This window comes from Alligator mississippiensis, chromosome 2 (assembly GCF_030867095.1).
Source record: "Alligator mississippiensis isolate rAllMis1 chromosome 2, rAllMis1, whole genome shotgun sequence".
Classification (NCBI taxonomy): domain Eukaryota; kingdom Metazoa; phylum Chordata; order Crocodylia; family Alligatoridae; genus Alligator; species Alligator mississippiensis.
Window position 1 is genome coordinate 291273884 of NC_081825.1, and position 17963 is coordinate 291291846.

The 17963-nt window shown below is 46.2% G+C and overlaps 1 protein-coding gene across 7 annotated transcripts in view; it reads right to left on the reverse strand.

Annotated features, from left to right (window-relative positions):
- The window catches only part of PPP1R36 (protein phosphatase 1 regulatory subunit 36), a 46050-nt gene that overhangs the window by 4260 nt on the left and 23827 nt on the right, over nucleotides 1–17963 (reverse strand). For 5 of the 7 annotated variants that reach the window (XM_019479979.2, XM_019479978.2, XM_019479977.2 and 2 more), the window contains 4 exons: nucleotides 13441–13483; nucleotides 11979–12175; nucleotides 11695–11889; nucleotides 7165–8817 (listed from right to left, as the gene is read on the reverse strand). In XM_019479979.2, the coding sequence (XP_019335524.1) occupies nucleotides 8571–8817; nucleotides 11695–11889; nucleotides 11979–12175; nucleotides 13441–13483 (682 nt within the window). In that variant the 3' untranslated portion in view covers nucleotides 7165–8570. The other 2 variants (XM_019479981.2, XM_059723304.1) reach the window with 2 other exon arrangements.

A 17963-nucleotide genomic window follows, 5' to 3' on the forward strand; every position in this document is an offset into this window, starting at 1 on the left:
CTGGTGAAATGGGGAAGGGAGCCAAATTCTGCTCCTCTCATGCTGTTACAGTTCCCATGTGGCCCTGAACAAGACTGCACTGGCATGACACGCAACTTATGGTGGTTGCAAGAGTGGTCTATATTAGCAGAAGCTTGAGTAGCTTGTTAACAGATAAGACTATGCGGTATAAGTCCTGGATTTGTAGGACTGCAAATGGCTTCCCTGCTGTTGGTTACACCAACTCTTAGCACAGCCCAGATCTTCCTCTTAATGGGAAAAAACACAAAGGGCACTGGAAATGCCATGTGGATCCTCCCTATAGTTTGCTGTGTTCCCTCGGGGAGACGGGCTTCATGCACACATACATAAGATAAGTAGGTCCAGCTGCCAAAGCTTGCAGAACATCTACACTCTGCCTAGAACGCAAAATGCCAGCAGACAGATGTCACCTTGGTTCTCCCTCCCGCCCTTGGAGAGCCACAGGACCTCTCCAGCCACTGCTGACTCCAAGGCCCTCTTTTGAATGGACACTGGATGTGCTGGCATCCTATAGCTGAGCCACAGTCCAAATCCCTGTGTACATCAATGGGATCCTTACTCCAGAAGTGAATGAGTTAAAACATACTCAGAATGAGGAGAGCAACCAAAAGGCTCTGATTTACATGCCTCCCTTGCCTGAACATGCTGCACCTCTTGTTTTGCCAGCATTTGCGTGAGCAAGCATGAGGGCTCATGATGAGAAGAGAAGTGGCAGATTCAGACAGCACAGGCTTGGTGGGATTAACTGGCTGAGATCAGAGCAAAGGTTTGGTTTGGCAGAGCTGCACTGGAGCCTAGTAATACTTTGGTCAGCATCCAGAAAGCACTTATGGAAGTTATTGTCTTCAATAGATCACAGAGGGGTTTGGACCCATTTCCAGGAGTCAGATGCCACCTCTAACACAAGGAAGCCATGCTCTGGAAAGAAGAGAGAGCTACAAAATCAGAGTGCAGGAAGAGAACACCCACCTCAAATGGAGCTAGTCGTGACTCCTGTCCAGAGCTGGCTCAGAAGGGAATTAATCTATTCAGCTTTGGATTTAATAATGGGGTTCTAAGGCAGGGGCGGGCAATTATTTCGGGAGGAGGGCTGCTTACTGAGTTTTGGCAAGCCATCAAGGGCCTCATGACAGGCAGCCAGGGGCAGATAAATATTAATTTTCTAACTTTTTTAGGGGCCCCGCAGGCTGGATAGAATGGCCTGGCGAGCCGCATCCAGCCCACGGGCCATATTTTGCCCACTCCTGTTCTAAGGGCTTGCTGAGCATGTGTATTTTATTCTTTTCTCCTGTTCAGTTATTATTCACTTGCGGCCTTTGAGGTCTCCCTTGTTTTTGTTTTGTCCCGTTTACATTAGGAGAACAGATAAAGGAAATTAAAAACTCAGAAGATCATGATCAATAAAAACACACCAAAGCAATTATACAAAGGAGGTGCTTGAACACCAGCTCCTGTGCTGGATCTCCTCATCAAGAGAGGTGGCTAACAGTAGCCACTGCCTTTACTACACAGATAAAGGGACTTAATTGTTCTTCCTTTAGAGGTGGAAGAAAGGTTGTTGGTCTCTCAGTGGCTCCAACAAGTTCTGTGATTGTCTCTGGATCAGATTCATATGATGGCAAATATAAGCAATTTTCAGCAAAATTGTATTCTCTGCACCATGACAAGGTATATCAAGCAAACTCACCTTAGTAAGACATCTTATTTGTGGGTCATCTCTTGTAATGAATACACCAAGAGGAAATGCTAATGAATGTCAGAAACTATTTTTTTTAATACTGAAGCTGAAGAGGTTGCTGGCATTTGAATCTATGCTCATTATAGCTCTGTGTTCATGGGCCCCATTACCTACTTAGGTCCTCCAGCCTCATACCAAGGTAACTCCACTGATTGCAGCCACATTACCTTGGTGTGACATGGAGTAACGTGGTGGTGAATCAGGTCTAATGTCTATTTTTTCTGGATTACAGCTGGGAAGGAGCAGTGGCAGCTCTGGTTAAGGTTGGCTATGTGTTTTCATTCTAAAGAACCTTTCTGGGTCTTTAGAAGTGTCAAACCTCCTTCCAGGCCTGGCCGTTTCCCAAGTGTCAGTATTTCCAGGAAGTCTGCAGCAAAACTGTAGGGCTAAAATTGAAATGAAAGTAACTGAAAACAATGTATTCTTTTTTTCTTTTGGAGGAAGAATTGCGTAGTGGTTAGAGTCCTAACTGGAACTTGGGAGAAGTGAGTTCAGTTCCCTGTTCTGTCCTAGCTTCCTGGAGGAAGTCATGTAGACCTAGATATTTAAACAACCTATACCCCTGTAAGATGTTTAAAGGGATTTCAGTACTGTTTTATTCAACATTGCAAACCCGAGGGCTGGGACCAGAGCTAGTCTGTTCATGGATGTGCCTACACTTAAGCACTGGAAGGCCTAACAGACTTAGGTGCCTTATTCCAGGAGAGCAATTCCATTTGACTGGGTTTAGATACCACATATAGGGTATATGGTAATTAAACCGTCAATGACTGAGGTACCTACCAAAAGTGATCCACAGAGAGTTAGGTACCTAGGCTCAGCATAAGCGCCTAAATGAAATTGCATGTTACAGTCTTCCAGAAAGACATCAAGATCCAGGTCTACAACACATTCATCAACCCCACTCTCCTTTATGAATGTGAAACGTGAGTGACCTACTGTTGTCATCTCAAGAGCCTGGGAGTTGCTGGCTACTAGCCAACTCCAGTAGTGCCACAACCTCAACCAAGTGGCAGTCTACTTCAAGGTAAAGCGTCTTGCTGTCAAAACAGAGAAGAGAGAGTGGAAGAAGGAAAAATGAGATAAATCTTGGCCTAAAGCCTATTCTTTTAAAACTAAAAGCTTGGCCTAAAGCTTCTCAAATGCCCTTTCTGTGAAAAGACCTGCAATTTCTGCGGACAGATCTGTGGCTCCAGGGCTGGACTCTTATGTCACCTCAAGACCCATCAACGAGCCACAGTAAAGATCATCCTCAAATCGATGAGTAAAAGCAGTTGGAAACAGTGGAGGAAAATAGACTAAACTTCTAGTTGGTCTCAGACCATGGCCTGCAGCAATTCTCAAGCCATGGTCCATAAAGCCATGATAATCATCTACAGAATTCACTGGCCTCCTCCCTTTTTCACGTGAAAGGTTGATAGTAAGTGTGAGTGGTGGTCCACAAGAATTTGAGGGCTGACTGTAGTTTGTTGGTCCAAATTTCGGGGGATCTCACATCTTCCTGAACCCGTAATGCTTCCTTCTGGAGAGAAAGAACTGGCTCCTGCCTGCAACAAAGCCTGCTCCAAGTGATTCTGGCTGGCAGAGAGGTAGGCCGATGCTGTGGTGGCCTTGAAGAAAGAACAAAATGATGGCATGGAGGAAAACAGGGAGCAATAAAAGACATCTCCAGAGGTCCATCAGGGAGGCAGAAGTTGCATCATTTTGTGGGCAGAGAAAAAGGAGAGTGGAACAAAAAATGTAGCACAATGTAATCAGTCTCCAAGCAAGGATGGTAAAAGTGGTCCAGGGATAAGTGATGCCACACAAGCCCTTTCACCTTCTAGGGCACCCATTCAATTCCTTACTGAGTTGTTACCTGCTGGCATATGTGAAATCAATTTGGTGGTCTCGGTCCAAGGGCCATTCTCCACAACTACCAATTCCCTACTGAGTCTAGGTGGCAGCCACCCCTTGTTGGCACTCTCAGGGAGAAGGGCAAGGGCTGTTATTGTGGGACTGCCCCACTGAGTTAGGATTGAGGCCCTGGGGAAGGGCAGGGAAAGTTGCTGCTGCCTGTGCTGTAGCTATTCTGTGGGGAAAGGGAGGCACTGGATGCCACTCCCAGCACAAAAGTCAAATGGATAGTCAAAAAAAAATCCAAGATCTGTCCAAGCCAGCAGCCCATTGGACTAGCAGGGGTGAGCACACCAGTCTCCTCCGCAGCAAACACACGAGAACGTGTCTGGCTGGGTTCCTCTTACCACAAGAAAGAATCAGGGGGGATGTTTGTGTCCCTTGGCAGGCAAATGCTCTTTTGAAACCATGAGGTTTCAGCAGTAGAGAAATAGTGGGGAATTCCTGAAGGTGTCTAGGCGGTGGTGAACCTGCCATCCTACAGCTGCTCCTACAGTCTCTGACTTGTGAGCAGCAGTCACAGCTGCTGTATTGCCTCTTTCCTAGGAAAATGGCCTGTGGATCCACACAGCAGTGTTTCTCCATCTTCCTCTGATGCATCTAGTGCTGCCCAGTGCCGTAGAGAAGATACTAGATGGACTACAGCTCAGTCCCAGTACCTCAGTCCCTCTCTTTCTAGTTGCAGTGTCTACAGGCCCTTTCAGCGAATCCCTCAGTTCAGTAAACAATATAGATCTTTTAACTGGGGCCTGATCTACAGTGCAAGATCTCAGATGCCAGTGCCCCTCAATGATGGCCCACCAAGAGCCTCTCCTGAGCTATCTACTGCATACAGGGGCTGCTGCCTTCTCTGTGGGCTCCCCAAATTCACCTGGAACCTCAACTGTGGGAAGAGGGAGCAGAGGTATATGGTTAGCACCCAAATAGATAACAAAGTAGCATGGCTGAACAGAGCAAGACAGTCCTCCACCTGCCTCGCTTCTTCTACCTCGGGTCCTCCAAGCAGGACACGATTGCCCCTGCACCAGCCCTCTTCCCTACCTCCCACTCATTCCTGAGAGCTGGAGTTCTCATAACTCACAAGTGACCGGATTACTATCATGTGCTTGCTCACTTGCTTGCTCTCTCTCTCTTTTTCAAACCGGCTTCTGAGCTGAGGTTATTTCTGCCAAGTTTCTGCCTGGCGTGAATTTTTACAACAGAGTTATAAACGTCTGAAAATAGACGCTTGCAGTGGAAAGGCTGACACACCCTATATGGTGCAGATGAATGGCAGAGCTGTAATGAAAAGCCAATCAAGAAATTGGGCCATGCAGCTGGGAGTGCTTAATACAAGCCACATACAAATTAGCCCGAGGGGGTAAAGAAACTGGAGGTACAACAGGAGTTAATGGCAGAGAATCTCCTGTTTGCTTTTCTCATTGCCGGGCATTTGGTTAGCCTTCCTTGGGCTCGCGTGGTTTCATTCCAAGACTCTTCACAAATTTGAGACTCCTTTTGCAGAAATAGCCAACTGGCTTTGATTTCTGCATGCAGAACTACCCACAAAGTCTTGACAAGAAGCCGGGAGCCGTGTTGCATGCCACAGCGTCATTAGTGAGGGTGCATGTTTCAGAGCAAAATCCTCCTGGGACAGATAACAAGGGGGTGATAAATTAAGCTTCTCAAATGCCCTTTCTGACTCACTTTCTCCAGCTGGCAGGATGATTCAGTGTCATGTGTGGAAGGCTGCAGGGTCTTGCTTACAGGCTTAGGCAAGCATGGGCTGCCTGTGCTAGGAACACAAAATCTTGCTTCCTCGATGATAACATGAATGAGTCTCTTCTGTCAAGCAGGCTTAGACCTGTGCAGGGGGCCCTCGGAGAGAGGCTGCTGCCAGAAGGACCTGAGTCCCAAGAGATTTATCAATCCAATTCCAACAGCTCAAAGTTATTTTTTAGGGGTGTATCATTAAAGACTAGGCCCCAAACCGTCTCTAGGTGCTCTGGGTTTTAAGGCCAGAAGGAAATATTACGGCCCAGACCACAGTTAGTTCACCCAGTGGATTTCAGGCAATGAGCTGAGTGGGGAAAAGGCCGGGCAGACAGAATTAACTGTGCGCGAGCCTGGTCCCAGATCCTCCCTCTCTCTGTGCTCAGAACGTATTCCTCAGTAACCCATGGCCAGAGGTGGCTCCCCAGTGGATGGATGGGGCTGGCTTGCCCCTGTAGGTCATAGGGATTGCCTGGCCCCTTCTCTGTGTGTGAACAGAGGCGAGCACAGACAAGCTCTCTCATTCTGAGACACCCAGCTGTGCCGCACGGAGATTTCAAGATCCACTAACAGCTGTTCCTATGAAGGCTCCTGCCACTTGCTCAGCTCCTCTCTCAGCAGCTCTGGGAGGTGCAATGGCTCCCTCATACCCAACAGCTGTGTTCCCGGTCAACACCTGGTGGCCTGGCTTTGCTCTTGCCAGCATGAGGCAGTCCCAGTCCAACTGCAGGGCCAATTCAGCCCTCAATTGAACCGGTACCCAGACCACTTCAAGGGACATGTGCAGAAACCCAGGTATGACTGCATGTTAGAGGCCCCCTCAATCCACAGGACTGACCTCAGTGTTCACTTGGGCTTTCCAGGGATGAGCAGCTTTTGTAAGGCCAATATGGAAAAGTACAGGGATGCCAAGTTTGTTCTGTACAGAGGAACAAATCACACCCTCAGTTCAATGAAGGACTTCTCAACCCATGCAAAGCTGCCACTGTGATCAGTAGCAAGTCTGCACCAGATCGATCACTCAACTTTTACTAGTAAGCCAAGCTACTGCAGCAGCACTCAGTAGGGAAAACACAGTGCAAGGGACTTCTAGGACCACCACAACCATCATCCCTTGCTTGACTGGCCACTTGCACCTGTAATCACAGTAAATGCTCAAGCAGCTTTAATATGCAGCTGCGCATGCATTTGCCCTATCAAGTTCTCAGCAAATTTAAAATCTTGAAGTCCCCTAACGAGACTTTGGTCATTGGCATGAACTGCTCCTCAAAGCTGCTACTCAGACCGGACAGGACAACATGAAGGCAATATTACTGTCCTACAAAGCGTTGCTGTATTGCTATTTTGACAAGTCTCTGCAAAATCTGACTCTGTTATGAAAACAAGTTAAATATACCCAACGATAGTCAGGCAGGCTGCGTGTTTGAAGAAGTACGAAGGCAAGGGCATGTCCTTAAGCTCAAATCTGTTTCTTCTGTATTTTTTTTCATTAAGTTGCCCTCCCTACACAAACACTGAAATGTCTAATCTAGAAGTGTTTGTTCTGGACAAAGCACGTTGAATTCAGCATGGACGCCTCTCACTCTCTCACAGATAGCAGTGTAAATAATGCACTCTGATTACTGGTGGGAGGGACACAAACCTCCCAAGCAGTGACATTTTTCAAGATCATATACATTTTCTCATTTCTTACCCAGCTGAACCCTAGGCCTTTCAACAATTTTTGGTACGAAAAGCTAGAGAAAGGGAGAAAGAGAGAGAATAGTCAATGAATTTAATTTAACGAGCACTTCTCCTTACTTATACACGACAGAAAAGCTCCAGTTGGAGAGACTACAAGAAGCTCCTGCAAAGTAGTCAACAGTCCAGTGGCCAGGTCACTCACCTGACTTTCTGTATGTGTGATTCAAAGGAAAGACACAACAATCAGCGTCCAATATTCACAGAGAAGTGCCCTAACTCTGAGCTAATGGCTGCTCTGGGACAGATTGAATTCTTTCTTGTTTTGGCTCGGCAGAAGGTAGGGCAGGGTGGCACCTCAGGGACTAAGTAGTTCAGAAAGGCATGAGCTTTCTTGGGCAACAACCTACTTCTTCCAATGCTAGGATCAGAAGAAGTAGGTTGTTGCCTACAGAAACTCATGCCTCTCTAAATTGGTTAGTCTCTAAGGTGCCACCCTGCCCTGTCTTCGGCCTGTCTTCAGACCAACATGGCTAACAACAAGCAGAGGCAGAGAGACTTTTTTTGAAAATTTCCAGCCAGCACTAAACAAAATGTTAAATTCCCCTTCTCCATTTTTATGAAAATGTTACCCCTGGGATTTCCTGCATTGCTAGAAGCAAGGAATGAAATCCTGACCTCAAAGTCATTGGTAAAATTCACTTCTACGGGGCCAGGATTTCACCCTAAGTTTTCTGCTTATGAAAATTAATGAAACCTGACAGATGTGTAAGTGAACACTCCTAATTTTTTTATGAGGCATCTGCTTTTATTTCTACCTGTTAATAATCCAAATGCACATTTAAACCAATGTTTGGATGCACTTTCCCCACTAATATAAACTTGGGATTTCTGTAGATACCAAACATACAGAATTAAAACCTGCAAACCAAATCCTCATGCGATGTAAATGAGCAGAGCTCTTTAACTTCCATAAAGCGATGCCAGTTAGCAACAACAGAACATCTCAGCATACGTCTTGAAACAATGGTGTACTTCTCTGCTATTCCTGTGTAAAATGTACCATGAATTAATCTGCATTGGTAGCATATGCAAAACACAGTGCAATCAAAAAGAGATAAAAGTGATATAGTGAAAATATCAGGAGAACATCTTGTAAAACGATTTCAGCCCTAACCAGTCAAGTCTTCTCAAAACTTTTCCATGTGAGTCTTAAATTCTTCTGATCTGTAGATGTCAGCATTTCAATATCACTTTCCTCATTTTACAGATGGAGAAACTAAGGCACGAGAGGTGAGGTGACTTACCCGTGTCCACCTAGCAGAGCCAGGAATAAACCTAAGTGTCCTGCATCCTAACTCCATGCTAGATTCACTAAGCTATGCTGCTGCTGAGAAATGATACCTGCTTTTAAAAATGAAACTTCACAGTTATTTACTTAACACCTTTACACACAGTAAAACTAACCCCAGTGCTAGGAATGTTAGCCATTCTCCGAATAGTCCCCCTCTGTAGTGGTTCTTGAGAGTATAATGCTCTGACGACTGCATCCACTGAGGACGCCTCTGTAGGACGATGACATCAGGTTGTACGAGTAGACGGAGGAGCTGCTCTGCATTGACCTTTCCTCTTCCTCGTCCTCCTCCTCCTCGTCCTCCTCCTCCATCCCCCCAATAGGCATGAGTGTATGACGATTGAACTTGCTGCGCAGGGCTCCAATGATGCCCACCCTGTTTCAAAAGGTGCCATTATTATAATTGAAGCCACAAGGCAAAGGCAGATTTGCTGGGCGGGGGTTCCATTTTTATGTGGGAAAACTGCAAAGAAACTCTTTTGGTTGGACGGCTGGTAAAATACCACCCAAGGGAAACTCCCCACCCTCACCCCCACAAAAGACTAGCACATCATACAAATCATCCAGAGTATCACAGTAATGTTGTTAACTAGAGAGGGAACATGCCCAAAAGGGTCCAGAAAAAAAATGACACTCAGGCATCACTCACGCACCACAGCCACAAAGCACCCTATCAATATAAACTTTACAATGCGCCACCAGGCAAGGGTACTGCCAGTAGCAGGACATGTCTTAGGTTAAAATAGGCTCTAGTGACCATTGAAAGAGGACCCCAACCTACACTGTAGAGGAAAGCAAAAAACCCCAGTGTTCCTTGCCAAACTGATCTGGGGAGGAAAGTCCTTCCCGACTCCAAATGTGACAATTAGTATGACCCTTGCCTGTTTGAACAAGACCCTCCAGCCAGGCCCCTGAGAGATTGCTAAGGCCCAGCAGCATTGGGCCATCCAAATCAAGCTCCTAATTCTAGCTGTGGCCATTGGCAATAAAGGAAAGCAATAAAAAGGCAAAAACTGTCAGCCAAACATAGCAATCATGAAGGGGAAAAAATTCTTTTTGGCCCTATAGACAACAAGCAGAAGTGCCAAAGCATGGAGTTACCAGATACCTCCCACAGAGACTGAGTTTTTCCTCAACCCTATCATGAGTCAAAATGATGAACTGACACATCTTATGTGCTAATTACTGTTCCAAAAACACCTCTGTCCTATAAAGTTATCATCCCGTAAACTTACATCTTGAAACACTTCAGGTTCCTTGTCCCCACTGCTTTGCACTGGTTGGAAAGTGGAATTACTATCCCATGGGAAATTGCAACATTTCAATTTTTTTCATGGAACAGAAATTTATGAAAAAAAATAACTGGAAATGTTAAAATAACCTCGCTGAAACATTCTGGTGTAATGTTAAATGTAATATATATAAGTGTAATATTAAAATTAATATTATATACAATAAAAAAATCAGGGCAAAAACAGCAAATTGGCACCAATCAAAATGATCAAGGTGAAATGAAATTCCAAGTTCAATTTTGAGTTCTTTCAAAACATTTCCGTTAAAAATTTCATCAAATGCCACTTCACTTTCCCACAGAACATTTCACTTTGAATGAAACAGTGCTTTCCACCAGAAAACTGTCTCATCAAAATGTTTCTGGCAAACTCTTCTTCTGGCCTCCTTTTACGTTGCATTGCCTGGCTGGAAGAGCAGAACCAGAGACATTCACTCCGCGTCTACAATACCTCTTCCCCCAGACCAGTGACAGAGCACGCGTTTCAGCATCTTCAGAACTGCTCATCGAATGGTGAGGGGAAGGAGCACAGTAGTTCTCCTGACCCTTGAGCTGCAGATAACATGCCAGGCAGAAAACAGATAGAGAAAGCATGGGAGCATGGAACAAGCCAGGGGTGTTCAGAAGGATAAATTAGACCCTATGAAACAATGTTGGCACCTTCCTAGGGGCAAGAGGAAGGTATTGACAGTTGGAATAGTGTGCGAGAGGAGGCCTGAGGAAGACTGTGCCATTAAAGTTGCCTTAGTTGTTGCAAGTATATGTTACTGCAGGTTTTTGGAGGCCACACACACTATTGCCCTTATGTACGTCCCAATGAATGGGAGTGCAGGGAGCCCAGGGCAATCCAGTACGAACCTTTTAGAGTGATCATTTTCACTTTTGGCCTTTCACTAAATGGTCTCAAGCAATGAGGAAGCTCTAGAGGGAAGGGGACTCGGCGGCTCTGTCTGTCCTGCTCCCAACCCCTTCTCTCCAACCCTTGAACCCTAGCTCTTACCAGCTCTTTGGTAAGCCCCAAAGAGCTGGGCTCCATAGCAGGCAGGGAGTGCAGGCTCCCCAGCACTTGTTCCAGCATGCAGGGGAGCTGCCTTGGTCCTGCTGGAAGCCATATGGCTTCCCCAGAAAGCGGGGTTATGGGATAGGAGAGAAGGACTTGGGAGGCTGCAGAAGCAAGCCACTGGATCTCCTCTACTCTTAGTTTTGCCATCCATTACTTAAGCAATGTCTATAGTACAATCCCTACTATAACTAGGGACCTACTTAAGTCACTGTGAAACTAAAAAATGTTCATGATTTGGTCACAGCAGAAATTTTACGGCTATTTCCCGGACGTACTCCATCGGCCCTGCCCCTTGGTGCCGATTGGTGGAGAGGCCCCAACGGGGATAGAGGGACGAGCGAGCAGCCGTCATCTTGTCTGCTGCTCTTCCTGCTGCCCTGCCAGCCAGCGCTTTCCCCCTGCCAACCAGGCTGCCAGGCCAGGCCACAGCAGCAAGGACTGCTAGCTCCCACTGGGGAAGCCAAAATTTTATTTTTATTAAGTTTTTTTTTAAGTTGCTTTCGTGGACAATCCTGGATTTTGCAGTTTCTGTGAAATGGCAATTTGAGTAGACCCCTAACTATAACTGCAACAAAGTGCAGTCAGATCCAAGCTATCTTTAAACTAGGTAAGTTTGGATACTAGAAGCCATATAACTGTAACAGCTACACAGCTCAGTGTGGGGAGGGAGAGAAGCCAAGCAGCAGGGTAAACTGGCTCATGTGGAGCTGTGGGCTGCTGTGGCTGGACTGCTACCAGTACACCTGAGCTACCTGCTCTGACACTAATCTGGTCCTGTGTGCAACACTGACAGCTGGAGATGCACCCTTATTCTGACAACCCCCAGTGAGGAAAGCTCAACAACTTCTAGACCTTCTTTGCGCACCCACCACCAGCCCCCATGGAAAACAGCTCCTTACTTGGGTGTAAACACAACTGCTGTGACATCCAGGTGATCCTTGCTCTTGCTGGCGGGAGCGGTCCTTCCCCGGTGGAGGTAATGGTTCTGGAAGAGATACTGGGCACTGTCCCTGGGCAGGGGCAACAGTGTGCTGAGCACTGGCGAGCGCTGACCCACCACACTCATTATGGCTGGACGCCTGGCATACAAGCTCCTGCAGAGAAAGCAAATGCAGAGGGCACTTGCTCGCTGCTCATGATGCAGGCCCCTTCACGTGCCCCAGTAGCAAGCCACATGCTGTACCTGTCATATGGAAAGAGCACTTTCCTCTGATCAGCAGAGGCCTCTGTTGACCACTGCACACCAGGGTACCTCTTCTCTTTCAGTGCGGGATTGAATACATCAGAGCGAAGTAGCCTGCCGATTTCCTCCTGAATCTCCTGGAAGTGTTTGCGTCTGAACGCCACCCAAGCCACATATGTGCAAAAGTTGTAGAAGCACTGAATGGAAAAGACAAACCATCATGCACGGCTGTGCAACAAACAGTGGGCTCAGCACCCTCCTATTGCAATTATGCTCAGGGTGGGGCTAATCACTCACTGACCTCACTGAAGAGAGCAGAGCTCTATGAGTGCAGAATTTGACCCAGTGTTATAGCAGATTCGTTTGTAATGTTGTCTTGGGGCAAAAGCACACAATCAACTTACCTTGCCCCTTTGTACCTTGTGATAGCTGATCAGTGTGCCTATGTCCTAAGCTTTTGGAGCCAAATGTCTTGCGTCCTACTTTGTAGGTCTGTGTTTCAGTATATAAGACTGGTGTCACTTCACACTGATTCACTGCGCTGCCATTAGGATTGAGGGGAAAAGAGGACATTGATTTTTTAAAAATACAGAGATGACTGGAAGTGCAGTTTCATATTGAATGCAAACATGGTCCCAACAAACATCACTGTCAAATCTGAGATCATTGTTTCTTGGCGATTTCAGAATTAAAGGAGAAAAACTTTAATTTTCATGCCGATTTAGCCAGCAGTCAAATAGCAGGGACCTCAGCCCACGCTGAACATGGACCCATAAAAAAGAATCTCTGTTCAGCCTGTCTTTATCAGAAGTCAGCATCTGCCATTCAGTACTATTAAGATAAATCTGTGTCCTTGGAGCTATGTAGATAAGGCGACTTGCCCCAGGAAGCAAATCACAATCACACACTGAAGTAGGAAATACTGTATTGGTTTCAAATGAGGTGTCTATTAGTCTGGTATATGGAAATTAGCTGTCAAAATTTGCACCCTGGCATATCTAGGGATGGAAAGAGAGATTCTTGGCATCTAGAAACATTACAACATACCACAGGGAATAAAAAGGGACTGTTAAAGCCCTTAACAGTGGAGAGAGTTGTGAGTCCAGGTACTAGGAGCAAACCTATGGAGCTGACTCTCTAGGGGCTGTGGAGGGCCCCACTGAGCTTTCTGGCTCAGAGATGGCCTGGTTGAGGAGGAAACGGGAACAAAGGTAAACTTGGAGACTCCATGGGGGAAAGGCTTAGTAGGCCAGAAGGGCCACAAGAGCCTACATTTTGTAAAGACCTAAAAAATTAGAGTAGTTCAGAAGAAAAGGAATCCTATTTCCATTTCTTTGGCCTGGAAATACATAGTTGGGATAACCAGGAAGGAGCTGAAAATGGACATCCCCCTTGTGTCACAAGGGCTGTGCTCCAGGATATCAGTCAGTCACCCCACCAGTTCGTAATAGGCCTTTCCTACCTCAAAGAACTCCCGGTCTTTCTGTGATGATGATGTTTTTCTCCTAAGGCAATGAACAAAAGCACAAAATTAGTAGTGAGAGTGGCATTTGCAATCTTATGAACAGCATATTGGGTGTAACACAGAGTAACAGATCAAGCTAGCATTTCATCAACACAGCAAGCCCAGTTTCTAGTAAATCTTCTTCATTAGTATGCACACACTCGCTTGCCCAAGAGAAAGGCAGACTTTTCAGCACTAATACAAAATGAAAATATGTAAACGATCCAGCTCAGCTAATTAAACCTGCCAGAGCCTGACACCAGGCCTAATGGCCAGAGGTGCTCCACCCCCATTTACTTTTCTATTGTGCTCAGCCTGGCTCTAACTCTGCTCCTACTGAAGGCAATGGACATCTTGCGGGGAATAGTTAGCAAGGGAGCAAAGGTAGGCCAAAGATAAGAGACTGTACCGAATGGAGCAGATTGATGGGTGGGGTTCAGAGAAGAAATGCAAACCAGGCTGAAAAATGGCAAAGCTTTAGGGAGAAAGATCTTTGTCAGAGCAGAGTGACTTGCCCAAGGGAAGAGTGGCTTTGGAAGTACAGTGACGCTGATATACACCCAAGACAAATCTTTGTCATGCTGAGCCAGAGTCCTGTGCCAAAGGCCTGCAGGAGGGAAGCTGAACCTCAAAAAAGCTACTCAGTCCTTCTGCAAGGGAGAAGAACTTCCTCTCATGAAAGGCAAAGTAATTCCCCTCACATGCACACTCCTTACAGGCTCCTGCAAGATTTGGTAGATCCTACAGGCTACACAGGAAGCTCCATGTCTCTGTGCCAGCACTCAGACCTACTGTGATTTTCTCTGGCAGCCTGACAACACTACATCAGCTGCTCCATATTGTGAGGACTTTCCAAGTGCCACAGCACGTGGGTGTTTCAGCTCAGAGCAGCCCACAAATACGATACACTCTCTGCTATCTTAATTATCTGCTGACTCTTTCACAAGCCCGGGCAGATGTTGCCCAACTCTCCCCATCTGACCCAATCCTTCATCTCCTTATCTGACCCTGCTATCTCCCCAGATGCAGATCCCAAACTCCATGAGTTAGGCAGGGCAGGCGAGATGGCACCAAAGGCAGCTGACTCCCTCTTGCAGGGGAAGAGTTTAAGGAATACTGGTTGACCACTATAGCTGATCGTAACTGCAGAGATCCATAGTTTAGTGCCCTTTGTTACTTGTCCATATCTGCAAGGCACAGTAAGGCACAAACAGTTTGCCTTTGACATTTCCCACAGTATTAAGCTAAATGATCTCTTAAGGGTTGACTTGATCTTTTAGCCTTGACATAGCTTGTGCAGTGACCTCAAGGTTCCCTGCATTCTGGGAGAGCTGTGCAATGGAAACTGAAGACAAGTCAGTGAAAAAGACCATTCAGTTAGAGCCAAGCAGGGCCATGTGCCTCCGTCTCCCTCCCCTCCACCGCTAACCTTCCCGGGAAAAGGAGAGAAGAGGAAGTTAAGTGCTCAAGGTTTATGATTAGGATGAGCCTGACAGCATTTCCTTGATGCAGGAAGCTCCTGTGTCTAGGGCACTCTTGCAGCTTAGCTAAAAAATGTAGATGGGGTTAGGAAAACAGTCTGTCTTCAAAGAGTTTGGGACAAAGCTCATAAGAAACACATGAAGGGATGTAGAAAAGTGGGGCTGGAAGGGACCTCATGAAGTCATCTTGTCTAGCCCCCTGCTCAGCTTATCCCTGACTAAACCATCCCCGCCAAGTGTCTGTGTCACCTGCTCTTGAAAATGTCCGGGGATGGAGATGCCACAACTTCTCTCTAGGTAGCCTGCAATGAGTGAGCAGGGAGTAAACCGGGCACTAGTATGATAGAGTCTCTAGACCTGTCAGTGTGTCTAAGAACCTAACAAAGCCCAGGTACTGCATTAAAACACAGGCACAGCATCTGCAGACTTCAATGAAAGCCAGCATCCTGCATGCAGGCCCCACTAAAGGGAAGTGTTTCCTGTACCATATTACCAACTCTCTCCTGCCCTGCCAAGCATTTTATTGACTGAGGGCCAACCCAGGCCCCTCTGAAGACCATAAGAGTCCTCGATGAGGCCCAGCTTTGCCCATGTTCGTGCAAATAATGCATTTGCCTTTGAGAATACCATGCATTTTTCCCATTATGACAAAGCCCCTGAAGGAAATTGGCATCATTAAAAACATTGCACAATCCGTTCCACCCGTTTGAGAAGAGAACGGCAGCCGCACCTATTTCTTCCTCAGCCGCAGAGGCATAAAAGGACTAATGCTGATGCAAGTAAATAACAGGTCTGCTGGGGCTCCTTCAAACTCCAGTCTGAGATAACATCAAACTGGGATTTTTAAGCTGCATTCTACAAACACCTCAATTGTTAAGTCACATACGGATCCCATTTGAAACTCATACTCTTCTTCCTCATAAAATCATGGAAAAGTCAGGCTGGAAGGGACCTGGTGGTCACATCTAGTCCAGCCCACTGCCAAAGGGCGGGTTATCCCTATCCAAACCATCCCATACGAATCCTTGTCTAATCTACTAGTTAAACTACACAACGCTGTCGCACAACCACAAGGTATAACACCCTAACCTGCCACAAGTAAAGCAGAAAGACCATGGTAGTCAGTGTCCTACTGCTACAAGGATTATTAAAATACTGTCAAAAGAGCAAAGAAAGAGCCAAAATAAGCTCCTTGCTTAATTTCTAGAGAAAACTCCTGACCAATCAATTATTTGCTGCCTGCATATGGAAAATTAGTAGACCTGGGCTGGATACAGATTTCCCAACCATGGGAAATTTTCAAATTGTCAAAAAAAAATTCCCATCCTGAATCAAGGTAGAAAGTCAAAATCTTGAAAATACTTTGAACCGTCAACATGAAAACACTTTGCTGGGCAAAAGAATAATTTCATTTTAATACCTTCACCATGCATGTTGATCTTATCGATTGTTTAGCTATAATTAATGTGGATTTCCAAACACGAAGCTATTTCACAATCAAAAACAGATTGTTTCTAAAGTGTCCAAGTGGGACATTTCAATAATTTTTCCACTGTTTTATTTAAAAGATGTTCCAACTAATTTGTTTACCAAAAGGGACCCTTTTCCCATGTTTTGCATTTTGAGAAATTGGTATTTTCCAACAAAAAGCATCTTACTGAAATTTCCCACCCACCTCACCCAAATAGCCAATGCATGTTGATTAGAGTTGCATAATACCTTTTATTCTAGAAGGCTTAGGGAGTTACCAGGGAGGATGCAGCCAACACTCAAAGAGTGAGTCAGTTTTGGAAGGACTGTATTTATCTATTCACATATTTGCAAAATGTATGCGTGTGATCTGTCATGGAGGGACCCATCACTGAGGGACAGGTGTGGATATGGCACTATTTTCAAAAGCACTTAGCATTGGCTACACTGTGCATCCACTAACAATGGTAACAATTCCCCCATAACAAATACTGGAAATGGATATTTCTTCTTATCCCTCCTACGGAGCTTCATAATGGGGCCCCCATTCTCTTCAGGGCACCATTTAAAATAAATATTAGTATCTCATTTTGATCCCTTATTACCTATTGTATAACCCTCTCTTTTTATAGCAACAACCCTGCACCTTGTCTTCTATCAGGCAAAAGAAGTGAGGGACTTGACTCCTCTGATTTGTTGTGAAGGAAACGGTGTCCTAGTGATGACAGTGGGGGTATTAGTTCTTCAATATAAGCAGCTCTAACTGACAGGCGGGAAGGCCCACAGGCCATGTTTTGCACCTGCAGCATTGGGAGCTGCACTATCTTGCCTGCTCCAACAGGAAGGAGGAATGGCCAGTGCAGCACTCCCCAATCAGCAAGACACTTAAAATAATCCCCACATCACTCAGTGCAGTCAGTCCAGAAATGCAAGTGCAGTACACACAATGTTGGCATGCTCCTCCAGTCCCAGAGGATGAGGTGACCCTATCCAGGAGGCCTGCAGTGGGCTCTTTCCTCTCCTCTTCATCACCAAGAAAGCCCCTTCCCTGCTCCCCACCCACGAGGAGGAAACTCCCTCCCTGCCCTCTAAGTACATGGAAGCGACTCTGAGGCAGACGGGTAGGAGAGTCAGAGAGTGAACCTGGGAGTTGGCAGCAGAGTTGCTCAGCAGATGACTGCAGAAAGCCGCAGGTTTGCCTGGGGCAGTTCCCACACCCTGGATTTTGATGCTGAATTGTCTCCTGTCAGCTTCCAGGGGAAACTCATCATGTCCTGGTGAGCTGTGCAGCGGTGCTCTGCCACTCCCATCCCAGGGAGGTGTGCTTCTTGATGTATTACACAGACGCAGTCTCTTACCTTTCTCCTCCTAAAATATACTGACCTTCACACCTTCTAGCAACCACTGCCCCAACCATCTGCCCTAAGGACGCAGAGGTGGCAAATCATGTCTAGTCAATTGTGCTGGGCTCCATCAGGACGTTACGGTTCCTCGAGCCAGCGAGGCTTCCACAAACCAGGCACAAAGCCC